This window comes from Callorhinus ursinus, unplaced genomic scaffold (genome assembly GCF_003265705.2).
Source record: "Callorhinus ursinus isolate GAN/ISIS: 27379988/994484 unplaced genomic scaffold, GSC_fseal_2.0 scaffold4, whole genome shotgun sequence".
Taxonomy (NCBI): Eukaryota; Metazoa; Chordata; class Mammalia; order Carnivora; family Otariidae; genus Callorhinus; species Callorhinus ursinus.
In genome coordinates this window covers 60,482,362-60,503,733 of record NW_027397066.1, presented here as the reverse complement: position 1 = coordinate 60,503,733, position 21,372 = coordinate 60,482,362, and the positions used below count along the sequence as shown (strand labels likewise).

The window sequence follows — 21,372 nt, the reverse complement described above, 5'->3', positions numbered from 1 at the left end:
TCTGTGACCCCGAGGGTCCTAAGACCACACTGTCCCGGGAGGGTTCCACCCCCCGCTTAGCCACTGGAGCAACGTCCCTCCACGGAGCTGACTTCTAAACATTCTGATTTTGTGCTCCGCGGCCCTATCACTTGCCAGAAGCGGCCGATGGAGGCCCCCCTCCCCCGCCATCTATCCTCCCGAATATCGCCTCGGATTCACTTCTCCGCACGTCCTACCTTCCAGTAAGTGGTCGCTTCTCTGTTCAGAGAGTTGTTGCTACTCTCCTCTTCGATCTCCTGTTGAGTTCGTAGGTGTTCAGAATGGTTTGATCCCTATTCAGCTGAATTCCTGAGACCAGAGGAAATCCAGGTCTCCTACTCCTCCGCCATCTTGCTCTGCTCTTTCAGCATGAGACTTTTGATCTCAGGGGTGTGCGTTCAAGCCCCACATGGGGCGTGGAGCCTACTTAAAAAAAAAGAGAGAGAGAGAGAGAGAGGGAGAAAAGAGTCGCATCCTCTACTGACTACACCAGCCAGGCCCTCCAGGAGGCTGTACTGCTAAGACAGCTCTTTATTTGCTATCTGGTGCCTTGGTGCCCCTTGGTCTTTCTCTGTCCATGCAGTCACCTTGTTCTTAATGTGTGTTTTAACAGCCAGGCACATTTGTAACTTGTACCCTCGCATGTAGTGCACACAAAGCTGGAGCGAGAGAAACCCAGGCGTGTTAGATTGTGCTGTTGGGAAGAAGGGGGCAGAGGGTCTTAGACTACCCTGCCCCTCACAGCCCCTATCTCAGTTAAAGGTAACCACTGACAGGACTGGGCGGGGGAAAAAGGTAGGAAGAGGCATTGCCTGCTCTCTCGGCCCTAAGTAGTGAAGCAAGACTGAGGAAGAAATATGTCTAGTTGGCGGCACTCACCTTGAAATGTTGAAGCAAGGTGTTAGCAAACAACATTTTCACAGAACCTCCGTGGCCCCGATACTCCTCAGGATTGCTTACACTTTACGGCACATAAGAACCACGTGGGGAGCTTGTGAGACCTGAAGTCCCCTGGGTTCCCTGCAGAGAGTCTAACGCTGCAAGGCCTAGGGCGAGGTCCAGCTATCTGTGCTTCCCATCAGTTTCTAGAAGGTCTGTAGCACTTACTCCAGACATTGCATTCACTGTTCTGAACACGGGTCTACAGACGTCAGCCGGTAGAGCTTCAGCCTCATCACTTAGCGTTTGGTAAGTGCCTTTGAGAAACAGCTACAGTTTGACATTTTTTGTCATAGGAAATCACATTCAGCTTTGCTTAAGTTCCTCCCTGGTTCTCTTTTCCCACTCCACCAGCGACTTTCCTCTTAGGGAAATCAGCCAGAGTTCTATTAGCTCTCTAATGCAGGCTAAATATATTAAGTCAATCTGTCTACTGTTCACGAGGTTGACCTGAATTAACCTTCAGGGTTTCCTTTTTAATCCCGCTTTATCCACAAATTCCCCATTCATCACCAGTGGCACAGTCAGGCCCAGGATCTTAAGAAGAACCTCGTTATTTATGTGACGCTGCTCTCTTCTCTGGCCGCAGTCCTTGACCACGGGTGATAAAGGTCATGGGAAGAAGTAAGCCTCCTTCCGCCACCCTGTGGACGCAACCACCTAGCACAGGTCCCGGCAGAAGGAGAGGCCCAAGGGCCGCCCGCAGATCGGATGGTCAGGGCAGTCACCCAAGTATGGTGATCGGGACACTGACAGCCCGCAGGGCCATCACAAGTCTGGGGATAGCAAGCGCACAGCCCAGCAAGCACTTACTGCCACCTGACATTCTAGGCGGTCATCTGTGTGTCTGCTTGTTTTCCCCAGTCCTCTAGTCCAACCCCCTTTCCGGACGGGGACATGGAGGCCCAGGAAGGTAAAACTCCTGGGAAGCCACACAGCCGATGAGGGCATTTCCAGGCCTAGAAGCCAGGACGCCTGATAGCCAGTCTGTTGTTACAATGTCACAGTGTCCTCCCCACCTTCTACCCCTGCATTGTCCCACTCTCCAAGGATGCCTCCCGCTTGCCACCTTTCCAGGTTGCATTTCTTGAGAATCCTGGCAATCCAACCTTTCCACCTCTACCCATAGCATTTTCAGCAAAAAGTAGGAATTCCAGTAAACCTCCAGTGATAGTAGCATAACCACGAGGTAAGAATGAAGGGGGGTGGGGAGGGTGGGAATGGGGGAAAAGAGCACCCCAGCCAGTGGTAAGGCAAATCCTTCCTACCGGCCTCAATGGCTGGCGCTTTGCCCACCATCTTGCCCCACGTTACGGTAGGAGAGGAGCCCTTCTTCTCCCCCCGGCCCCCCCTCACCTGGCCCGGGGAGTCCTGGCTCACAGGCTCGCTTCTCTGTCCCTGTCACAGCCTTCAGGGCAGCAACCCTCATCCAGAGATGGTACCGGCGCTATGCGGCACGGCTGGAGATGAGGCGGCATTGCACCTGGCGCATCTTCCAGTCGATAGAGTATGCGGGACAGCAAGACCAGGTCAAGGTGCGGCGGGATGGGGGGCGGAGTCACCCGGAGCTCTGCCTTCCAGCCCAGGGGCAGCGTGGCCCAGGTGCCCGGAGGGGGCGGATCTGGACCCCTCCTGGTTCTCCTGGCACTCATCTCTAAAGCCGAGTCTCTGGTTCTTCTGCAGCTCCATGACTTCTTCAGCTACCTTGTGGATCACTTTACCCCCAGCAGCAACCATGAGCGTGAGTATGAGCTGCCATACGGCACATCCTCCCGTCTCAGGGTCGTAGATGTCAGACAGAGCGGGGCGGCAGAGGTAGATCCGGTGACAGCCAGGAAACGATCAGAGAGGCTGACAAATCAATGGCAGCTTCTGGGTTCTCCCAGGAGCACACCTGGAGACAAGAATTTGGGTGCAAGGAATTTATTTGTTAAATGCACGGAACAGTGGGGGGTGGGGAGGGAGTGGGGAAGGAATTCAGGGAAGGGAAAGCCGCCATTAAAGGGGGGGGTGTGCTACTAAGCTAGCAACTCAGTGTGCCTGGGAAACAGTGCAAAACCCATGCCTCGGAATGATCCCACTGAAGGCAGGGCACTAGTCTTCATACGTCAACTCCTGAGGCTCACTGGTTGAAGGCTGCTGGCCGGGGTGGATCGGAAAGGTTGTTAATTCCACAGTATGGGCCTGCCGAGCTCCGGGCCAGAGATGAGGAGGCTGGCGGTGGGCCCTTGCCTGAAGGGCCCTGGAAGGTCTGATGGCTTCTGCCACATTCACAGTGCACCAGAATGCCTGTGAGTTTTTTCTTTTTTCCACCAAGGCTTTTCCCTTTCCTCCTGCTCACAAGCCTCGGCTCCTAAACTTCTGTTCTTTCTAAGTCTGACACATCACAATCTTTTAAAATAAAAGTAAAATGGCATTGACATAAAAGCATAACCTCTTCTCCTGCCCACCTCAATCTGTTGTCACTCTCCCGTTCCTTTCTCCTCCCTGGTGTTGGAGCTGACACCAGACTGGCCTGCTCCACGTCAGGCATGGTCCAGCGGAAGACTGTTTGTGTTGCCCATGGACTGCCCCATCTGATCACAAGCTGGCCTTCCCTCTCTGTCCTGACCAGGAGACTTCCTGAACCGCATGTTCACTGAGGAGAGATTCCCCCAGGACGCTGAGATGGAGAAACTCAGTGACTATGAATCTATAGAGGTCCCGGACAGCTACACAGGGCCACATCTCTCCTTCCCACTTCTTCCTGACCACGCGACTGCCCTGGTGGAAGCTTTCAGACTGAAACAAGTAAGCTCACTCTGGGGCACCTGCGTCTCCAACAACTCCATGTAGGATGTAGAGGGAGGCCCGACTCAGCACGAAGGGAGTAGCCCTGGACTTAGGGGGTTAGTGTCATGGGACCTTAGGAAGGCCACTGTTGCTGGTGAGGAGGGGGTCGGGGAAGAGTGTAGGGGGTGGAGGCAGAGGGGGGGGCTCTCATTCTTCTCAAAGAGATAGGGAGACATTGGCATAGAAATGACATAATCTGGTTTGCTTTTTAAAATAATCATTCTGTTTTCTGAATAGAGGGTAGGGAGCAAGGGCTGAAGCAGGGAGACCAGTCAAGGTCCTGCCACGGTACAGGCAAAAGGCGACAGTGGTTTGAAACCCTGGTGGTAGAGGCAGAGGTGTGAGAAGTGGTCAGATTTTGGTTCTATGCCGGATTCCAGCCCTTTCTTTCTTCCATGTGAAGAGAATTAATTGCGGGAGGAGTCGGGATGGTTTCCCCTATAATGTCAAGGATCACTCAGTCCCATCAACATGCGTGCACTTACTCATACCTCGCTGAGACAAGCATGCATCTCTCCCAAGCAAAAGGCAAGGAAGGCTTCCATCGAGTTGATAGGAAAGAGGAAATTAGTTCAATATTTGATGATGATGAAAAGCAGAAACGAGAGCAGAAGATGGGTGAAAAAGAGAGGATTCATGCATTGGGCCCCAGGGGCAGTTTACTAGGGTCAGTCTTGGGGTCTCGGGTGATTGGGGTCAGTCATTAAGCAGTAAAGGCGAGGCCCACTTTGCTGCAGGAATATCAGTGTTCCTTTGTTTCTTCCTCCTCTTCCTCCTAGTAGCAGCTCCATGCTCGCTACGTCTTGAATCTTTTGCACGAAACCAGGAAACACCTGGTACAACTGCCAAACATCAACCGTGTCTCCACCTGTTACAGTGAGGAGGTCACTGTGTGCGGTAAGAGCCGGTCAGAGATGGGCGCCACGTGCTAGACGCAAACAAGAGAGCTCCTGGGATGGGGAGATTAGAGGCTGGCTGGCGGGAGATGGGATGCACGCTGACAGCGCTCATGCATTCGCTCCCCGTTCACTGAAATAGAGGCAGTGCCGAGAAGGGCTACTGGGCAAGAGGGCCCAGCCTCTGCTCTATTTTTCCAGGCAATTCAGATTTGCCCCCTCCCTCACGCTCTCCATTCAGAGCCAAATCCCTGCAAAGAGCCAGATCCTCCTTTGTCAGAAGACAGTTTATTTGTTGTTACTTGAGCAGGCCCTAATGGCCCAGCAAATGATTCCTTCCACCCACAGATGGTCTTCTGCCAGAGAGAAATCCTGTCAATCATGATTCTTTCCACATCCTGATATTTTCAGTGATGTTGACCCATCTGGTACGGACTGATGTCCCACGTCATAGGGGAATGCCGACTACAAGACGACAAGGATCGTAAACCGGCCCCTCGAGGGCCACACGCAACCTGCCGATGGGTCTTGCTTGCCCTGGAATGTTCTTAAATTTTTAAAATTAATTTCCAACGTTTGAAAATTGGAGGATTTCATATTAAAATCCAGATTTCCAACATCTTTTGAAAAATCTCCTAAGAGGAGCCCATAAGTGAATAGCAGCTTCCTACTCTGAATGGGGCAGAATCCCTCCGGTTCTCTTTGCAGTTGGCGACCATGCACCGTCCCGTCCTATCTTTGCTTCTTTTACTATTTATGATGATCATGTAGAAAACAAATACCGTGTTTTCTGCTTTCAACATTAACTATCCCTGCAAAAGGGAAATTAATATTTATCTCTATCTTACATATGGAAAAATGAGTTACCATCACTTTGTCAGATTTTTCTGGGTATTTCCCTTTTTATAGTAAAAATGAGACACAGTGGTAAGGACTAACAGAAACTGATACTCTTTTTCTATCTGTATTAGGAGACTTACATGGCCAGCTGGATGACTTAATATTTATATTTTATAAGGTATGAATGTTTAAGATCCTGTCTTGCTCGGAGGCTTATTCTAGAAGTTCAGATGCAGTATCTATTAAACAAATGCTTAACCATTGCTTGGATTTTTAAAAATATTATTTTAAATTATTAAAAATTACATAGTAGCAAATACATAATATAAAAGCACTGTATTATATTTTAGTATATTTTTGTAAACTGTTTTAAAAATCTGAGGTTAATAAAGAAAAGGAATCATTATTTAGCGATTGATTTCCTTTTTTCCAAATAAAGAAAATTGTTGATTATCAAAGCACCTGAAAGCTATTTTCCTGTTTTTAGTTATAAAATGTAGACCATGTAACAACATACATGAATGTCCTATTAATGTAATGTTACTTTATATATACTGTGCTTCCCAAAGCATTTTCCCACTTATTGTCTTGTTTAATCCTGAGAAATCTGACAGCTATTGCTGTTATTACTAAAGGTATTGGGCCAGGGGCACCTGGGTGACTCAGTAGGCTGAGCGTCCGACTCTTGATTTTGGCTCAGGTCATGATCTCTGGGTCATGGGATTGAGCCCCACGTTGGGCTCTGCAGTCAGTGGGGAGTCTGCTTAAGCACCTCTTTCTCCCTCTCCCTTGCCCCCCGCCCCAGTTCACGGGTGTGCTCTCTCTCTCTCTCAAATAAATGAATAAATCTTAAAAAAAAAAAAAGGATATTTTGGCCAGAACTTAAAATTGGCCTTTGGATCACAAGTTTGGTGTCCTTTGCACATACCACATGGCAAGACTCTGGCTTTGTATAAAGCACTTATTTTGATGAACATGTCATAACCTCAGCCTGCCTAGAGAGGAAATATAAGACCAATTAAAAAATACTTGCATCTTTTCTTGACAATTCATGTTTGGAGGAGAGCCAGAAAGCACAGAATTTTTCGATCTGCCATTAACTGTCAAATACACAGTGGCTCAACCTGATTTCCTGTTCCCTTTCTTTGTTGCTGCTTCTCGGACTTGTCTTGTTGGGAAGAATGGCCTCCCGTCACCAGAGAGGGCCTACGTCTTCAATGGTGACTTCGTGGATCGAGGCAAGGATTCAGTGGAGATCCTGATGGTTCTTTTCGCCTTCATGTTGGTTTACCCAAAAGAGTTCCATCTTAACCGAGGAAACCATGAGGACCATATGGTGAACTTACGGTAACAAACTAAACACGCTGGGTATTTGATGTTTACTTGTGATTGTAAGAAGTTATTTTGTCAGAGCCTCTGATTTGTTAGGTGCCTTTTAAAAGTAGTTTTCCAGGATGCTTGGGTGGCTCAGTCAGTTAAGCATCTGCCTTTGGCTCAGCTCATGATCCCAGAGTCCTGGGATCAAGTCCCGCATTAGGCTTCTTGCTTAGCAGGGAGCCTGCTTCTCTTTCTGCCTGCTCTGCCCGCCGCTCCCCCTGCTTGTGCTCTCTCCCTGACAAGTAAATAAATAAAATCTTAAAAAAAAATAAAAGTAGTTTTCCAATTTTATAAAGGAATACACAATGTCTGACATTTAAAATATTTCCTTAAAACTTACACATTATCCTACTCCTAATAAAACCATTAATTTTTTTCACATATCCTTACTCTTTAGAAAAGGTAAGAAATACAGATCAGCAAAAGGAAGAAAATAAAAATATTCCATAATTTCTTGAACCGAGATAATGCTATAATTGTAAACATTTTGGCAATTATTCCTCAGTCTCTTTTCTATATAAGTATATGTATATAGAATATGAATTGTTATAAAAATTCAGTTATATCATAACTTTTGTCACTAAATTTAATATCTATTTTTGCTTCTAAATCTAGATATGGCTTTACCAAGGAAGTGATGCGTAAATATAAGGTACGCTACCTTTAAAAGCAAAAATTTTGGGCGCCTGGTTGGTTCAGTCCTTAAGCATCTGCCTTCAGCTCAGGTCATGGTCCCAGGGTCCTGGGTTCGAGCCCCGCATCGGGCTCCCTGCTCGGCGGGAAGCCTGCTTCTCCCTCTCCCACTCCCCCTGCTTGTGTTCCCTTTCCTGCTCCCCCTCTCCCCGTGTGTCTCTCTCTCCCTCTGCCAATTAAATAAATAAATAAAATCTTTAAAAAAATAAAAGTAAAAGTTTCTCTTAATTCAAATAAGTTGAGTGTATCATTGGAAACTTAATAGCTTCTTAATATCATTTTCCAGACACATGGCAAGAAAATACTAAAAATACTGCAAGATGTTTTCTGTTGGCTTCCTCTGGCCACTCTGGTTGATGAGAAAGTCCTGATTCTTCATGGCGGAGTGTCAGACATGACCGACCTGGAGCTTTTGGCTAAACTAGACAGGCACAAGGTACTGACTGAGTAATGAAATATTGCATATTTCACCATAATTTAACCCAGTTAATAATAACAACCCAGTTGACAATAATTTAACCCAGTTTCACTGGCAGCATAAAATAAATGCCATCTTGCATGCTGACTCCAGGGGACTACTAAGGGCTGTTAAGAGAAGCCATTAAACCATTAAAAGGAGAAGGATTAAGATTCCACGTCTGGGGGCAAGGCGCAAGTGCACTATGATCCATTAGTGATGTTTGCTATGGACATGATAGTGGGGAGTGGCAGCGAGAGCCATCTATTAGCCATCCTTGATCTAGAGGATTCTAATAAATACCCCTCAATCACTGTACGTGAAAAGCCTCTATTTCTCAAAGAACTCAGTTAAACTCAACAAATGTGTATTGAGCGCCTACTTCATGCAGGGAGGAGGCTATTGGCAGATAGAAAGATGAAGATCAATTTCGAATTAAACTCAACAACTATGTTTAAAGGGCTTACTTTGTGCAGGGAAAGTGGTAGGGGAGATGCAGAGATAACCAGAGATGATGCCTCCCTAAGAGGATTTACAAGAACCGGCAGGAGGAGGGAGTGAGAGACAGAATGCATTAAGCTCCAATATCCACACATCTCTATTTTCTGTTTCACTTTGGAAGTAAGAATTTAGAAAACAAAGATTCTATTTTAATCACAGACTCTTATACTTGAATGGTGTCTTATGGCTTCTGTACTCCAACTACCCCTTCCAAAACACAGGAGTCCCTACTGCAATATCCTTGACAACATTCGGCTAAAGCAGTTCCAAAGACAGAGAACTCATTACTTCACAAGCCAGTGTGCTTTGGGCAACTCTAATTAATCTAAGTCTGTGTTATATGAGACATAAATGAAAGAGCATAGCTTTAGAATCAGACAGACCCTGTTTTGAGTCTTGGAACATGCTGGTACAGCAGCTTCTTTTTACTAATGGAGGAGGAGGGACCCAAAGGGACCTAAAACTGGCTCTTAGTGTTTCTTTTGTCAATTCTGCATGATGTCTGGCACCTCACTTTTTTTTTCTTAATTCAAATATTCTGTTTTGCTGTTTCTATGTCTGGAGGTAGAGACGGCAAGTCATGATAAAGCAGATTCACATTTAACGGGAAGAGTCACATTTAATGCATACAGGAGAAGTGGGGACTTGGGGAAAGAATGCTGAAGAACAGTCTATCTTCCGTAGCTTGGCAGAAAGCTAACTTCCCAATAGTTGGTTTGCAAAGCTCTGGGGAGGGGTGATGTAGCCATCTGCACCAAGTCCTGGGATCACTTGGGAGGAAAACACAAGAGTGGGAGCCCCGGAGTCAGATACCTGGATTCAGTCCTGGTAATGTTCTAGTAACCCTGCGCCTCACATTTCTCACCTGTACCATAAATGAGGATGCTCTCTCACCGGGTGTAAGGGCTAATCAGTGAATTTGTGTAAAACCATAAATGAGGATGCAGTCTCATAGCGGTGGCCTGAGGGTATCAATGAATTCATGTTAAGTGCCCGGCATAGCACCTATTTACAAAGGGTGCAATCCATATTAACGCTGTTATTCTTAAAAATCAAAGTTAGGGATGTCTCTTGAGGGCAGATAATAACATCCTTAAAATAAAGTTACCTGAGGATGGAACGGTTACCCGTTCCCTGGCCCCGCCCTCACTGTGAGTTGCAACAAGGAGAGAAGGAGGGGTTACCACTCCATTCACGTTTGGTGGCCTTTCACGCTCTATGCCCCGGGCTAAGCTGCCTAGGAAGTCATTGGAAGCTTGTCCAAAGTTAAGAGAACACCTCTGTTCTGTTCTATTCAATCTGGATTCCTCTTGAAACATCATTCAGGTTCCACCGACCCTCTCTGAGTGTCCTTTGTCCTTGCCCTAAGCCAGTCCACACCAGGACATGGCTTCCTTGGGTCACAGTCTTTACATCGATTTGCAGAAATCGATTCTTCTTCTTCTCATTCTTTGATTATGTGCTTGCAGAGAGTTCCCGCTGTGCATCAGACCTCTGTCATTGATACCTGTCCAATGTTGTGTCCCTCGGTTTCCACTGTGGCACTCAGGCACACCAGGAATGGGTGCTGGGCGCCACGGCTGTGCTCTGTGGCCTGACCCCTCTCTTCTCTATGATCAGAATTCTTCCAGCTTGTGACTCTATCGTCAGCCTGGTCCCAGTACCATGATGCCTCTGAGTCAGTGACAGGCACCATACTCAGTCTCTTTGGCCAAAAGATTCCCTTTCCAGTTAGGTGCAGGCTGAAAAGAGGTGCTCCTCCCCCTTCCTCAACAGGTAAAATAGCACTTCCTGTGAGATGCCATGAAGTCCTACCTCTCCCACAGCAAAGCAACAAGTGTTTCCTATTCCAACATAGTTTAACCACAAGCTGCATTTCATCTCCTTTGTTTTAGCACCCGGTTGAACAACAGGAAAGTCCCTACAGGCTCACCTTCCTGAGACGTGCCCTTTCCCATCCTTGTCTAAAATTCACTAGGCTCCTAGAGGAAAACAGTGGCTTTGCTTAGGATCTCTCCAATTACCTGTGGCAGAGGACCAGGTTTTTAAATGTCCAGTTTGTCACACATCAGAACTTTGGTAAAATACAACATATATGAAGTACAAGAAAACTGAAATACAAACAAAAAAATATAAGCCCACGGATCACGTGCTTGAGGATCACAGCAGTATCCAACTGCCCTGACCGTTTCTAGAGGCTTCTTCGCCAGCCCTGTGCTCATCCTGCGCGCGCGGGTGTGTGTGTGTGTGTGTGTGTGTGTGTGTGTGTGTGTGTGTGTGTGCCAGGACCAGCGCTAGTGAGGGCACTGACCTAGAGGGGCTACTCAAGAAACCACCTCGGGTTTCATGCCGGCATCTGTGTCTTCTCTGGCCGTTTTTAGATCGTCTCCACCCTGAGGCGCAAAACGAGGGAGAACGAGAAACCGGCGACGTCGCAGAAGAAGGCCACCCCGCCGAGCTGCGCGGGGCGACCCACCCCGTGGTTTCTGCCCCAGAGCCGCTCTCTCCCCGCTTCGCCCCTGCGCCTGGGCTCCTGCGGGGCGCCCCGCGCCGGCCGCTCCTCTAGCATTCCCTGTAGCGGCCCGGCCGACGCCGAGGCGCTGGCCCGGCGGGTGCGGCGCTCTGGGGACCTGGAGATGGACAGGTGCCGGCAGCAGGCAGGCTTCCTGGGGAGCCGGGCGCAGGGAGAGCCGCTGCTGGTCACGCCAGAAGCCGACTCGGACGCCGACGAGCCGCCGGAGCCCACTCAGGAGGAGTGGAAGCAGGTCGGGGTGGCCAGGGGCTGCTCCCTGGCATTTGGCTGTCTTCGGGAGGGGCTTTTAAACAGAACGAATCTCTTCCTTCCCTGTGAATTCAGGGTATTTTTTTCCACCCCCTTTCCCTCTCCCCCTGGGGTTAGAACAGCCCAGAAGGATATTAGTATTTGCCTAATAACTCACATATTTTAGAGTTTCGTAGAGGTCGGGCGGCTGTGGCGGCTGGGCTCTGTTGCCTGAGTAAACTTGATTTAGCGACCTAGCCTCATTGGGGTAGGAAGGTAAGCCAGGACTTACTGGAAGCTATTCCGTGATGTTTTGTTTTTAATGTGTCAGAAAGATGGCTATGTAGCTCAAGGCCAAATGGGTTAGGTCAGCAGCTTCCGCGGGCCTCTGTTATTAGGCAACTAAAGGCTTTTCCAGAATCTCCCGAAGTGTGTCATAGAGCTGCCCCTCGCTGCGAGGGAGACTGGGAAAGCAAGCGTTCAGCGAGGCCCATTGCCACCCCAAAGCCCCATCAGAGTTCTGTTAGCAGGAAGGAAGAAGGAGAATGAATACAGAGTAGGCACTCACAGTGTTCGCCTAGATGGGACCCTGGCAGCCACCCGGTGGGCAATTCCTCCGGGACAAGGCTGTGGCAGGGGTGCTTGTAATCCGTGTGGGAGATCCACGTGGTGAGCTTGCGCCGCAGTGTTAGTAGCACTATGGGAATTTGCTGGTGTTCAACCATTTCTCACTATAACCCTGGCAGTTTTTTATGGTTCATCCAATAAAGACAAGGAGAGAATGCAGAATTAGCTAAGAGCTAAAATTAGCAGAACTTGTGGATTGATTGGAGGGAGGGCGGTGAGAAAGAGGAGCCGCAGCTGACTGTGAGGCCGGCCGCCTCAGAGAGAGAGATGTTGAGTCTACAGTACATTCTCCCTGAGCTATCGATCCTGGGCTTCAGCATCAATGTAGAGTGGAAATTTTGAAATAAATGCAAATCTCTCCTTTTGCAAAACATGACTCAATAATAGTGTTCTGATATTTACAAATCAAATGCACTTTTTCCCCTCAAAAGTACGTTTAGAAAGTATTGGGTGTCAACAACAAAAATACACCTGATTGTTTCATGTAACTTACAGAAGACTGGCCATCAGTGTTTTCCTGAGTAGTAACAAAAGGGTAGAACCTGAATTGCTGGGAAAAGTTGTTCAGCTCTTCTGCAAATTCTTTTAAAAATGCTGAAATTACTTGAAGAACTGAAACATTTGATTGCACTTTCCCAGGACCACAGCCGGGGCCTTGTGAACGCTGCGTGAGAGATCATGTTGCCAGTCCCACAGCTTCTGCCTTCTCTTTGGGGCAAATGTCCAGGAGCCCGGAGCACTGGGGCTAACTGAAGATTTCTCCCAGAGCAGCTCCCTTTTTATCTGGTTTACATGTTGAGCTTTCATATAAGATTTATTTCCAAGAAAGTGGGTAACGTGCTTGTCAAACAATATGTGCATATACACACGCTCCTTCCGTGAGTAATAAAAAATTCTGGAACATCAGGGGTTCAAAATATAAGCATATGTCGGGGCACCTGAGTGGCTCAGTTGGTTAAGTGCCTTCAGCTCAGGTCATGATCCCGGGGTCCTGGGATCAAGCCCTGAGTTTGGCTCCCTGCTCAGCGGGGAGCCTGCTTCTCCCTCTCCCTCTGCCTCTCCCCCAGCTTGTGCTCTCCATGTCTCTCTGTCAAATAACTAAATAAAATCTTTAAAAAATATAAAAGCATATGTCAAATATTGATCACATGGAAAATTACTCACTTATGCAAATACTTGTATGCTCTTCTTCTTTCTCTCCTCCGCCTTTTACTCCTCCGCCTTCTCTTCCTCTTTTCATAGGAATGACTCTGCATCTCTGTCTGGATTTTAGGAAAGAAACCATCTCTTGGTCTCTCCAGGTGGTCGATATCCTGTGGAGTGATCCCATGGCCCAGGAGGGCTGCAAGGCCAACACTGTTCGGGGAGGAGGCTGTTATTTTGGACCTAATGTGACCGAACAGCTGCTACAGAAATACAACCTGCAGTTCCTGATCCGCTCCCACGAGTGCAAACCTGAGGGCTACGAGTTCTGCCACAGCCGCAAGGTGGGCGCCGGGCCGCAGTGGCGCAGGGGTGGTCCAGACCGCTCCTCCCAGCCGGGACGAGCTCAGGCGCTGGGTTGCTAACAGTCAACTGCGCCTTGTGTTTGTTCTCCACTTGCTCAAGGCAGCTGGGTCCTTTACAGTCACTGATCCTTGAATTTCACAGCCTATTTATTTATTTATTTATTTATGGCAAATGTTTTCAAAGTATGTTATTTTATTTTATTTTATTTATTTTTTTAAGAATAAAAATATTAAATTTTATTTTTCTATTTTTTTCACATTTTTAAAATTAACATATAATGTATTATTTGTTTCAGAGGTACAGGTCTGTGATTCATCAGTCTTACACAATTCACAGCACTCACCATGGCACATACCCTCCCCAGTGTCCATCACCCAGCCATACCATCCCTCCCACCTCCCTTCACTCCAGCAACCCTCAGTTGTTGAGGGTTTCCTGAGATTAAGTAAGTTAATGTATTTTATTTTTAAAGATTTTATTTTTATGTATTTGAAAGAGAGAGAGAGTACACGTGCACACGCACATGAGTGGGGGAGGGGCAGAGGGAGAAGCAGGCTCCCTGCTGAGCAGGGAACCTGACTCGGGGCTTGATTCCAGGACCCTGGGATCATGACCTGAGCTGAATGCAGATGCTTAGCTGCTTAACCGAATGAGCCACCCAGGTGCCCCTCACAGACTCTTTAAAGCTCAAAATTTGATTGCTGCCACCACTCAGCAGTGCCCTGAGAGGAGAACAGAGGGGCAGATATTGTCCTATTTTGAGGACAGAAATATGGCCTGGGGTTTTCCCAGCCACATCTCCATTCCTTAAGTCACATCGCTATGGGGTGACAGGATTTCTGCACTGCGCCCCAGCAGGGATTCAGGATTGTTTGTCTTCTCAGGAGCATATTTAATGTCCTGACTCAACTTTGCACATCTTAATCCTACAACGTTTGCCTCGCCCAGTGCCGCTAGGATGAGAGTATTGCCAGGAAAACTAACGCTTAAGGAGAATAACAGGTTTCCATGCGGGGGGAACAAAAAGTGAGATGAACTAATCTAAGAAACGTTTGGTTAATACAAGTTTGTCTACTGCCGGTCTGCTGAGACCTTTAGTTTCCTGTATTCCTTGTAGATCTCCAAGAAAAGATGCAGTGTCTACCATTTCCCGACGTACAGACAGTGTGGAAACTTTTTTCACAGAACATCTTAGAAGACACAGTTCTCTGTGGGAAGCTCCACAGTGAGGCCTCACACCAGCTTTCACAACTGGTGTGCCGATTGTAATGGCCTTCCCAACTTATCCGATCCAGCTGGCCTCTAAGTTGAATGAAATGAAGTGTTTTGTCTGACCGCTGCTGTTGTCCTTGAGATAAAAATGTGAAGAAACCATGTTGTGGGACGCCCGGGTGGCTCAGTCGGTTGAGCGTCTGCCTTCAGCTCAGGTCATGATCCTGGGAGTCCTGGGCTCCAGGCTCCTGTCAGGCTCCCCGCTCAGCAGGGAGTCTGCTTCTCCCTCTGCCTCCGCCCCTCCCCACTGGTGTTCTCCCTCTCGCGCTCACTCTCTCAGATAAATAAATAAAATCTTAAAAAAAAAAAAGATACCATGTTATGGATGTCCCATCAGAATTCAAGTTGTTACTGCCTGAATCACAACTCCTACCTTACTAGCATTGATGACTTTAAAAATTGAAAAGATCCATGGGTGGGGTTGAGGAAGGTGAAGAGTTCTTCAGTGAACCTGAATGCCTTTCTCTCTCTGTTCTGATGTAGGTGTTAACCATATTTTCTGCCTCCAACTACTATGAAGTTGGCAGTAACAGAGGCGCCTACGTCAAGCTGGGGCCGGCCCTGACTCCATACATCGTGCAGTATCAGGCTAACAAGGCAACCCACATGCTGACTATGAGGCAAAGGCAAGACTTTTTAATGAACGATTTTCAGAAAAACAGAATTATGGTGTTTGTAGAAACTTTGAAATGTCCAGTATCATTACATTTATCCAAATTCTAAGTGAGAATTCATAATGTGGGGGGCACCTGGGTGGCTCAGTCGGTTAAGCATCCCACTCGACCTCAGCTCAGGTCTTGCTCTCAGAGTTGTGAGTTCAAGCCCCACATTGGGCCCCACGCTGGGCATGGAGCCTACTTAAAACAACAACAACAACAACAACAACAACAACAACAACAACAAAATTTAGCTCTGTCAGCAATAAGGTCTACAATAGGAGAATGTAGGGGCCTCTTTCTTCTCCTCCATACACTTTAAGATCTGTACCTACCCATCATTAATGGAAGCAACAAATTTGCTTCCTGCAGAAGTTTTTCTCAATGGGTGCATCTTGGGTAAAGTCCATAAAGCAGGCCACTGAGTCTTTCCAGGGTCACTCTTATGTTTTCTCTCATCCTTAAAGGGTTTGTTTTACCCCATAAGTCACAGACAAAGGTTCTTTGTTTTCTAGGGATTTGACAGATGGGTTTCAGTCCACACATTTGTTGACAGTGCCCTTTTCTTCCTGGGAAGGAAGTGTGTAATATTACTTAACATGGCTTCTGTTGAGATGATTCTGAGTTCTAACCTTAGCTGAGAGCTTACCACCCACTAAGTGCTATTATAAAGAATTTATATGTATTGTCTCACAATGAACTTAGGAAATACATACGAATTTCAGTTTTACATAGGAGATCATCAAGGAACACAGGTTAAATCAGCTGGCTCATGGTCCCACAACCAACACACGGTGAAGGCAAGCCTTGAGGCAGGCAATCTTATCTCAGAAATCATACCCTAAACAGATTTGCGGTACACTGCCTCCCACCAAGAAGACGGTCTCAGAGTATATAAGCTGCTAACAGATGCAGTTTTAGTGCTACTGAACAAGTTGCTTTAATTATCAGATGGACAAATTAGAAATCAAAACAAAGTTAACATAAACCCAGTGGAAGGAGAACACATTAATATTTAGCATCTGCCTTGTGTGAGTGTTATAAAAGTGCCTTATTTTAAATCACTCTTGAGTCATTAAATATCAAGAGTTATTAAACCCTCAAGTTATTAAAAAATCAAGGCCAGCATCACTCAAGAAGTTTCATATGAGAATTTAAACTCATTAAGTGATAGTCAAACCTACTGTGCAGAGGCATCAATCAGGGGAGCTTTACCAAAACTCAGCCACCCTAGCCTCACCACAGCCCCACCACAGTCTCAGAGGTGGGCCCCAGGCAACTGGAATGCCCGATTCCATGGGACTTAGGTGTTGTAAGAGCTCTTTGAAATATTCATTGATTGTATGAAAGTAAGTAAACATCACCTAATTTACCCAGAAATCACTTGTCCAACAACTTCAACTCCCTGGAGCAGAAGTAAGGGGGAAATGTCTCTGACCATCCATAATTGATGGCTCAGTGTCCATAAACTGAAGATCATATTTTTCTTAGAAGAGGCCTCATTCAGCATCCATTTACTTTTGGTTCACATCCACACCTCACAATAATAGGTTAGCCTGCCTAGAGTTCACCTGTCAAGATTGATTGCTGGTCCCACTCCTTATTAGCTATGTGACCTTGGATTAGTTACTTTGTAATGGGCATAATAATCGGACCTACCTCAGTGGGCGTTGGAGGACTGAGATGATCCCTGGAGAGCCCTGCATTTAGTTAGTGTTCACCATTTGCTGCTTGATATAGAAACAGAGAGCCTTGAACATCTAGACAGCTCCTGAGAGCATCACCATACTACAACCCTGCATGATAATGGTGGGTGACGACAACATAACAGAAGATAGTTTAAATGCTTTGCCAAACCAATGGTTTGTAAACTTTTGGGGGGAGAGGGAATCCCATACTTCTTTTTTTTTTTAAGATCTACTTATTTTTTTATTGGAGAGAGAGCATGCGCAAGCAGGGGAGGGGCAGAGGGAAAGGAAGGGAATCTCTAGCAGACTCCCCATTGAGTGCGGAGCCTGATGTGGGGCTCGATCACACAACCCTGAGATCATGACCTGAGCCGAAACCAAGGGTCGGACGCTTAACCGACTGAGCCACTCAGGTGCCCCAGGGAGTCCCATACTTCTTTTAACCTTTGATGAAACAATGAACTCCCTCCAGAAAAAGCAAATACACTCACATACCCATTCATTTAAGGATGAGTTTTAGGCAGTTCACACTCTCCTAGGAGGTCTACGGAGCCCCCTTAAGGACAATTACGCTAAATACCTTAAACTGCAAGGAAGATTTTCATCAAACATGATTGAAACTCTATGTGTGTGCACATGTGTGTGTAACTGTTAGCGTGAGGAAAGATAGATTATCTGGTCATCACTTATAGAATGGCTGGTTCCTCAACGAGGCAGGACAAAGTATAGATTTACCTTTATCTCTTTTTTTCTTTACCTTTATCCCTTTTTATCTTTTTATTCATTCAACTATGCATATTTGAACACTTACTTTGGGCCTAGTGCTGTGCCCAGCATTACTCTTTTGATCCAATAAGAATGAGAAAACTAAATTAGTGTTATTTCATTATTCATAAATCTTGCCTTGTACCTATTTAACATAATAATAAATTATAAGGAAAGCAGATGAGTAGGATAACAGACACTATCTACTGAGTGCTTTCAATGTGCTGGGCTTTCTTCTAAGTGCTTTATATGAATTTACTTTTTTAATCTTCACAATAATCCTATGAGGTAGGTACCATTTTTCTTTCTTTCTTTCCTTTTTTTTTTTTTGGTAGGCACCATTTTTATCCCTCTTTTGCAGATGGGAAAATTGAGGTGCAGTACAGTAGGATAACTTTACCATAAAGGTGGTGTTTTTCCAGCACTTTTCTGTAACCACTATCCTGCCCTGGGAAGGACAGGGCCAGGTGCTATTTGTACCCAGCGGGGAGAAGTGGGAGAAATAGGAGATGGAGCTTTTCCTTCAAAAACTGAGCTTTCTTCCCTCAAACTGAGCTCTCGGGAGGTTGAGATGTTAAGGGAAAGAGAGAGGAGTGTGGTAAGAAAAACAAACCCATGGCTATTTCCTCTACGTTAACTTCTTAAGAATGTTTGTTTTCATCTCCTGTCCCAGGATTAGCAGAGTAGAGGAGTCGGCTCTGAGATCTCTGCGGGAAAAGTTATTTGCTCATTCCTCCCATCTTCTTGGTGAATTTAAGAAGCATGATGCAGATAAAACCGGTGAGACCATGGGGCACCTGGGTGGCTCAGTCGTTGGGCGTCTGCCTTCGGCTCAGGTCATGATCTCGGGGTCCTGGGATCGGCCCTGCATCGGGCTCCCTGCTTTGCAGGAAGCCTGCTTCTCCCTCTCCCACTCCCCCTGCTTGTGTTCCCTCTCTCGCTGTGTCTCTCTCTGTCAAATAAATAAATAAAATCTTAAAAAAAAAACAAAACAGGATGCCTAGTTAAATTTGAATTATAGATAGACAACAAATAATTTTAAAATATAATTATGTCCCATGCAATATTTAGACCATATACTTTGTGGTCTTTCTGAAATTCTTATTTAATTGAGCATCCTGTATTTTATCTTGCAACCCCGGTTTCCAGCAAACTCTACCTGGACCCACAAAAATAATGACAGTGCCCATTATTTCTATTACCTGCAGACAGCAAGAAGTATGTCAGGACAAAAAAGTCTGCACTGCGGGGCAGGACACTGGACTTATAAGTGACAAGTCAACAAATCATCTCGTTGCTGTAGGTTTCATCTCCCTTAGTGACTGGGCGGAAGCCGTGGAGTCTGTGGTGCGTCTAGGACTGCCCTGGCGGATGCTGAGGCCACAGCTGGTGAGCAGTTCTATGGATAACACGTTGGAGTACAAGTCCTGGCTGGAGGACTTGGCCAAAGGACAATTGAGCCATGAGGTAATGGTGTGAAGATGCTGGATGAAGCCATACTAGGGCCCATGAAGCTCCCGATGGAGAACTTTGAATCAGAAACAGTCAGATATTGAGAACCCAGAAAAGAAGATAGATATGAAAAGGGAACTACTTGTTGAGTTTTTATATGTCAGGTTTTGTGTTAAGTGACTTACATATGTTGCCTCAATTTATCCTCAAAATACCTACCACAAGAGTATGGTATTATCAGCACCATTATACCTATGAGGCACTGCTCACCGCACTTCTAAATTGTAGAACTGGGACTCAAACCCAGGTCTGTCTGACTTCCCTGGCACCATCCTTCTTCCCTCACTAAAAAAAAAAAAAAAAAAGGATTTATTCAATAAATACTTAATGAATGTATAATGTATGTGAGGCCTTGGGCTAGGTACTTTTTAAAATGGCTTTATTTCAATATAATTCACATGCCATACAATTCATCCATTCAAACTGTACAATTCAGTGGTTTTTCATATATTCACAGATATGTACAGCCATTACCAGGGTCTGTTTTAGAACATTTTCATCATGGTCTATAAGTACTTCTTAAACCCTTAGATTATTTGGTAGGCTGAAGGGGTTGGGAATAAAATCTCTTCAGTCTGTTTCAACTGTATCTTATTGTCAGGGTCAATTTTGGGTTAATTATATATTAGGGCAAGCCTAAACATAAGATATAGAAAGAACATGTCTTTTCTTTTGCAGAATATACAGTCAAGTTTGCTGGAAACACTGTATCGGAACCGATCCAACCTGGAGACCATCTTTAGGATCATAGACAGTGATCATTCAGGTAAAGACACTCTACTAGCCTATCACTTCTGATGCAAAACACGTACTTTACCTCCCACCTTTCAGTCTCCTTCCTGGTCATTTTAGCTCTCTACTCAAGCACTTCGGGAGCAAAGTAAATAATGATTATGCTTATAAATAAATGGCAGAAACTAGAAAAGTATTTGGGCACTACGAGCAATCCGTATAGAAGAGGGGTAGGGCAGAGGATGCAAACAAACTGGATGAGAACTTCTCATAGAGAAAACTGTGATTAGAAGATGTGGTGTCACTTATAGTTGTATCAGAAATAGCCATAAAGTAATGAGGAGTGCCTAGGGCGGAAAGAATTTTACAATCTCACTCCCGAAGTATTCTTTTTTAAACTCCTTATTTTGGAATAAATACAGATTTACAGGACATACCAAAAAATGTACAGGGATGTCTTGTATGCTCTCACTCTGTTCCCCCAATGGTCCAAAGACATTTTTCAATGTTACTACTCTCTTCCCACCTATTTTTAGGTATAATTCACATACCGTATAATTTATTCACTTAAAACGTTCAGTTCAAAGGTTCTTTAGTATATTCTCAAGGTTGTGTAAGCATCACTACTATCCAATTATAGAACATTTCATCACCCTAAAAAGAAACCCAGACCCATTAGCAATCACTCTCTATCCCTGTCCCTTCTCCATCAGCCCCTGACAACCATTAATCTGCTTTCTGTCTCTTAAGGATTTGCCTAGTCTGGACATTTTGTATAAATGGAATCCTACAATATTATGGCCTTTGGTGTCTGGCTTCTTTTACTTTGCATAGTGTATTCACGGTTCATCCATATTGTAGCATGTATTAGTTCTTTATTCCTCTTGATAGCTGGTATATCCATTGTATGGATGTATATACCACATTTTGTTTATCCATTCATCAGTTGATAGACATTTAGATGGTTTCCACTTTTTGGCTTTTATGCATAATGACGCTGTGAACATTTGCGTACAACTTTTTATGTGAACATATGTTTTTTTATTCTCTTGGATGTATTCCTAGGAGTGCATTTGCTGAATCATATCATAAAACTATGTTTTGCTTTTTGAGGAACTGCCAAACTGTTTTCTACAGTGCCGATACCACTTCACAATCCTACTGACAAGGTTTGAGGGCTCCAGTTTCTCCTTAACCTCCTATCCTCACCAACACTTGCAACCCCCACCCTGTTTTATAGCCATTCCTGCTGGGTGTGCAGTATCTCATGGTTTTGATTTGCTTTTCCTTAATA

The 21,372-nt window shown here is 45.7% G+C and overlaps 1 protein-coding gene across 1 annotated transcript in view; it reads left to right on the top strand.

Moving 5' to 3' along the window:
- Positions 1 to 21,372, top strand: part of PPEF2 (protein phosphatase with EF-hand domain 2) — a 36,827-nt gene that overhangs the window by 13,546 nt on the left and 1,909 nt on the right. Inside the window, exons 2-15 of the mRNA XM_025887308.2 lie at positions 2,368 to 2,495; positions 2,644 to 2,701; positions 3,575 to 3,750; positions 4,575 to 4,689; positions 5,660 to 5,706; positions 6,709 to 6,875; positions 7,521 to 7,557; positions 7,885 to 8,034; positions 10,938 to 11,321; positions 13,246 to 13,431; positions 15,209 to 15,351; positions 18,508 to 18,614; positions 19,138 to 19,301; positions 20,025 to 20,112. Of these exons, the coding sequence (XP_025743093.1) occupies positions 2,368 to 2,495; positions 2,644 to 2,701; positions 3,575 to 3,750; positions 4,575 to 4,689; positions 5,660 to 5,706; positions 6,709 to 6,875; positions 7,521 to 7,557; positions 7,885 to 8,034; positions 10,938 to 11,321; positions 13,246 to 13,431; positions 15,209 to 15,351; positions 18,508 to 18,614; positions 19,138 to 19,301; positions 20,025 to 20,112 (1,950 nt within the window). The remainder of the gene's footprint in view (positions 1 to 2,367; positions 2,496 to 2,643; positions 2,702 to 3,574; positions 3,751 to 4,574; positions 4,690 to 5,659; positions 5,707 to 6,708; positions 6,876 to 7,520; positions 7,558 to 7,884; positions 8,035 to 10,937; positions 11,322 to 13,245; positions 13,432 to 15,208; positions 15,352 to 18,507; positions 18,615 to 19,137; positions 19,302 to 20,024; positions 20,113 to 21,372) is intronic.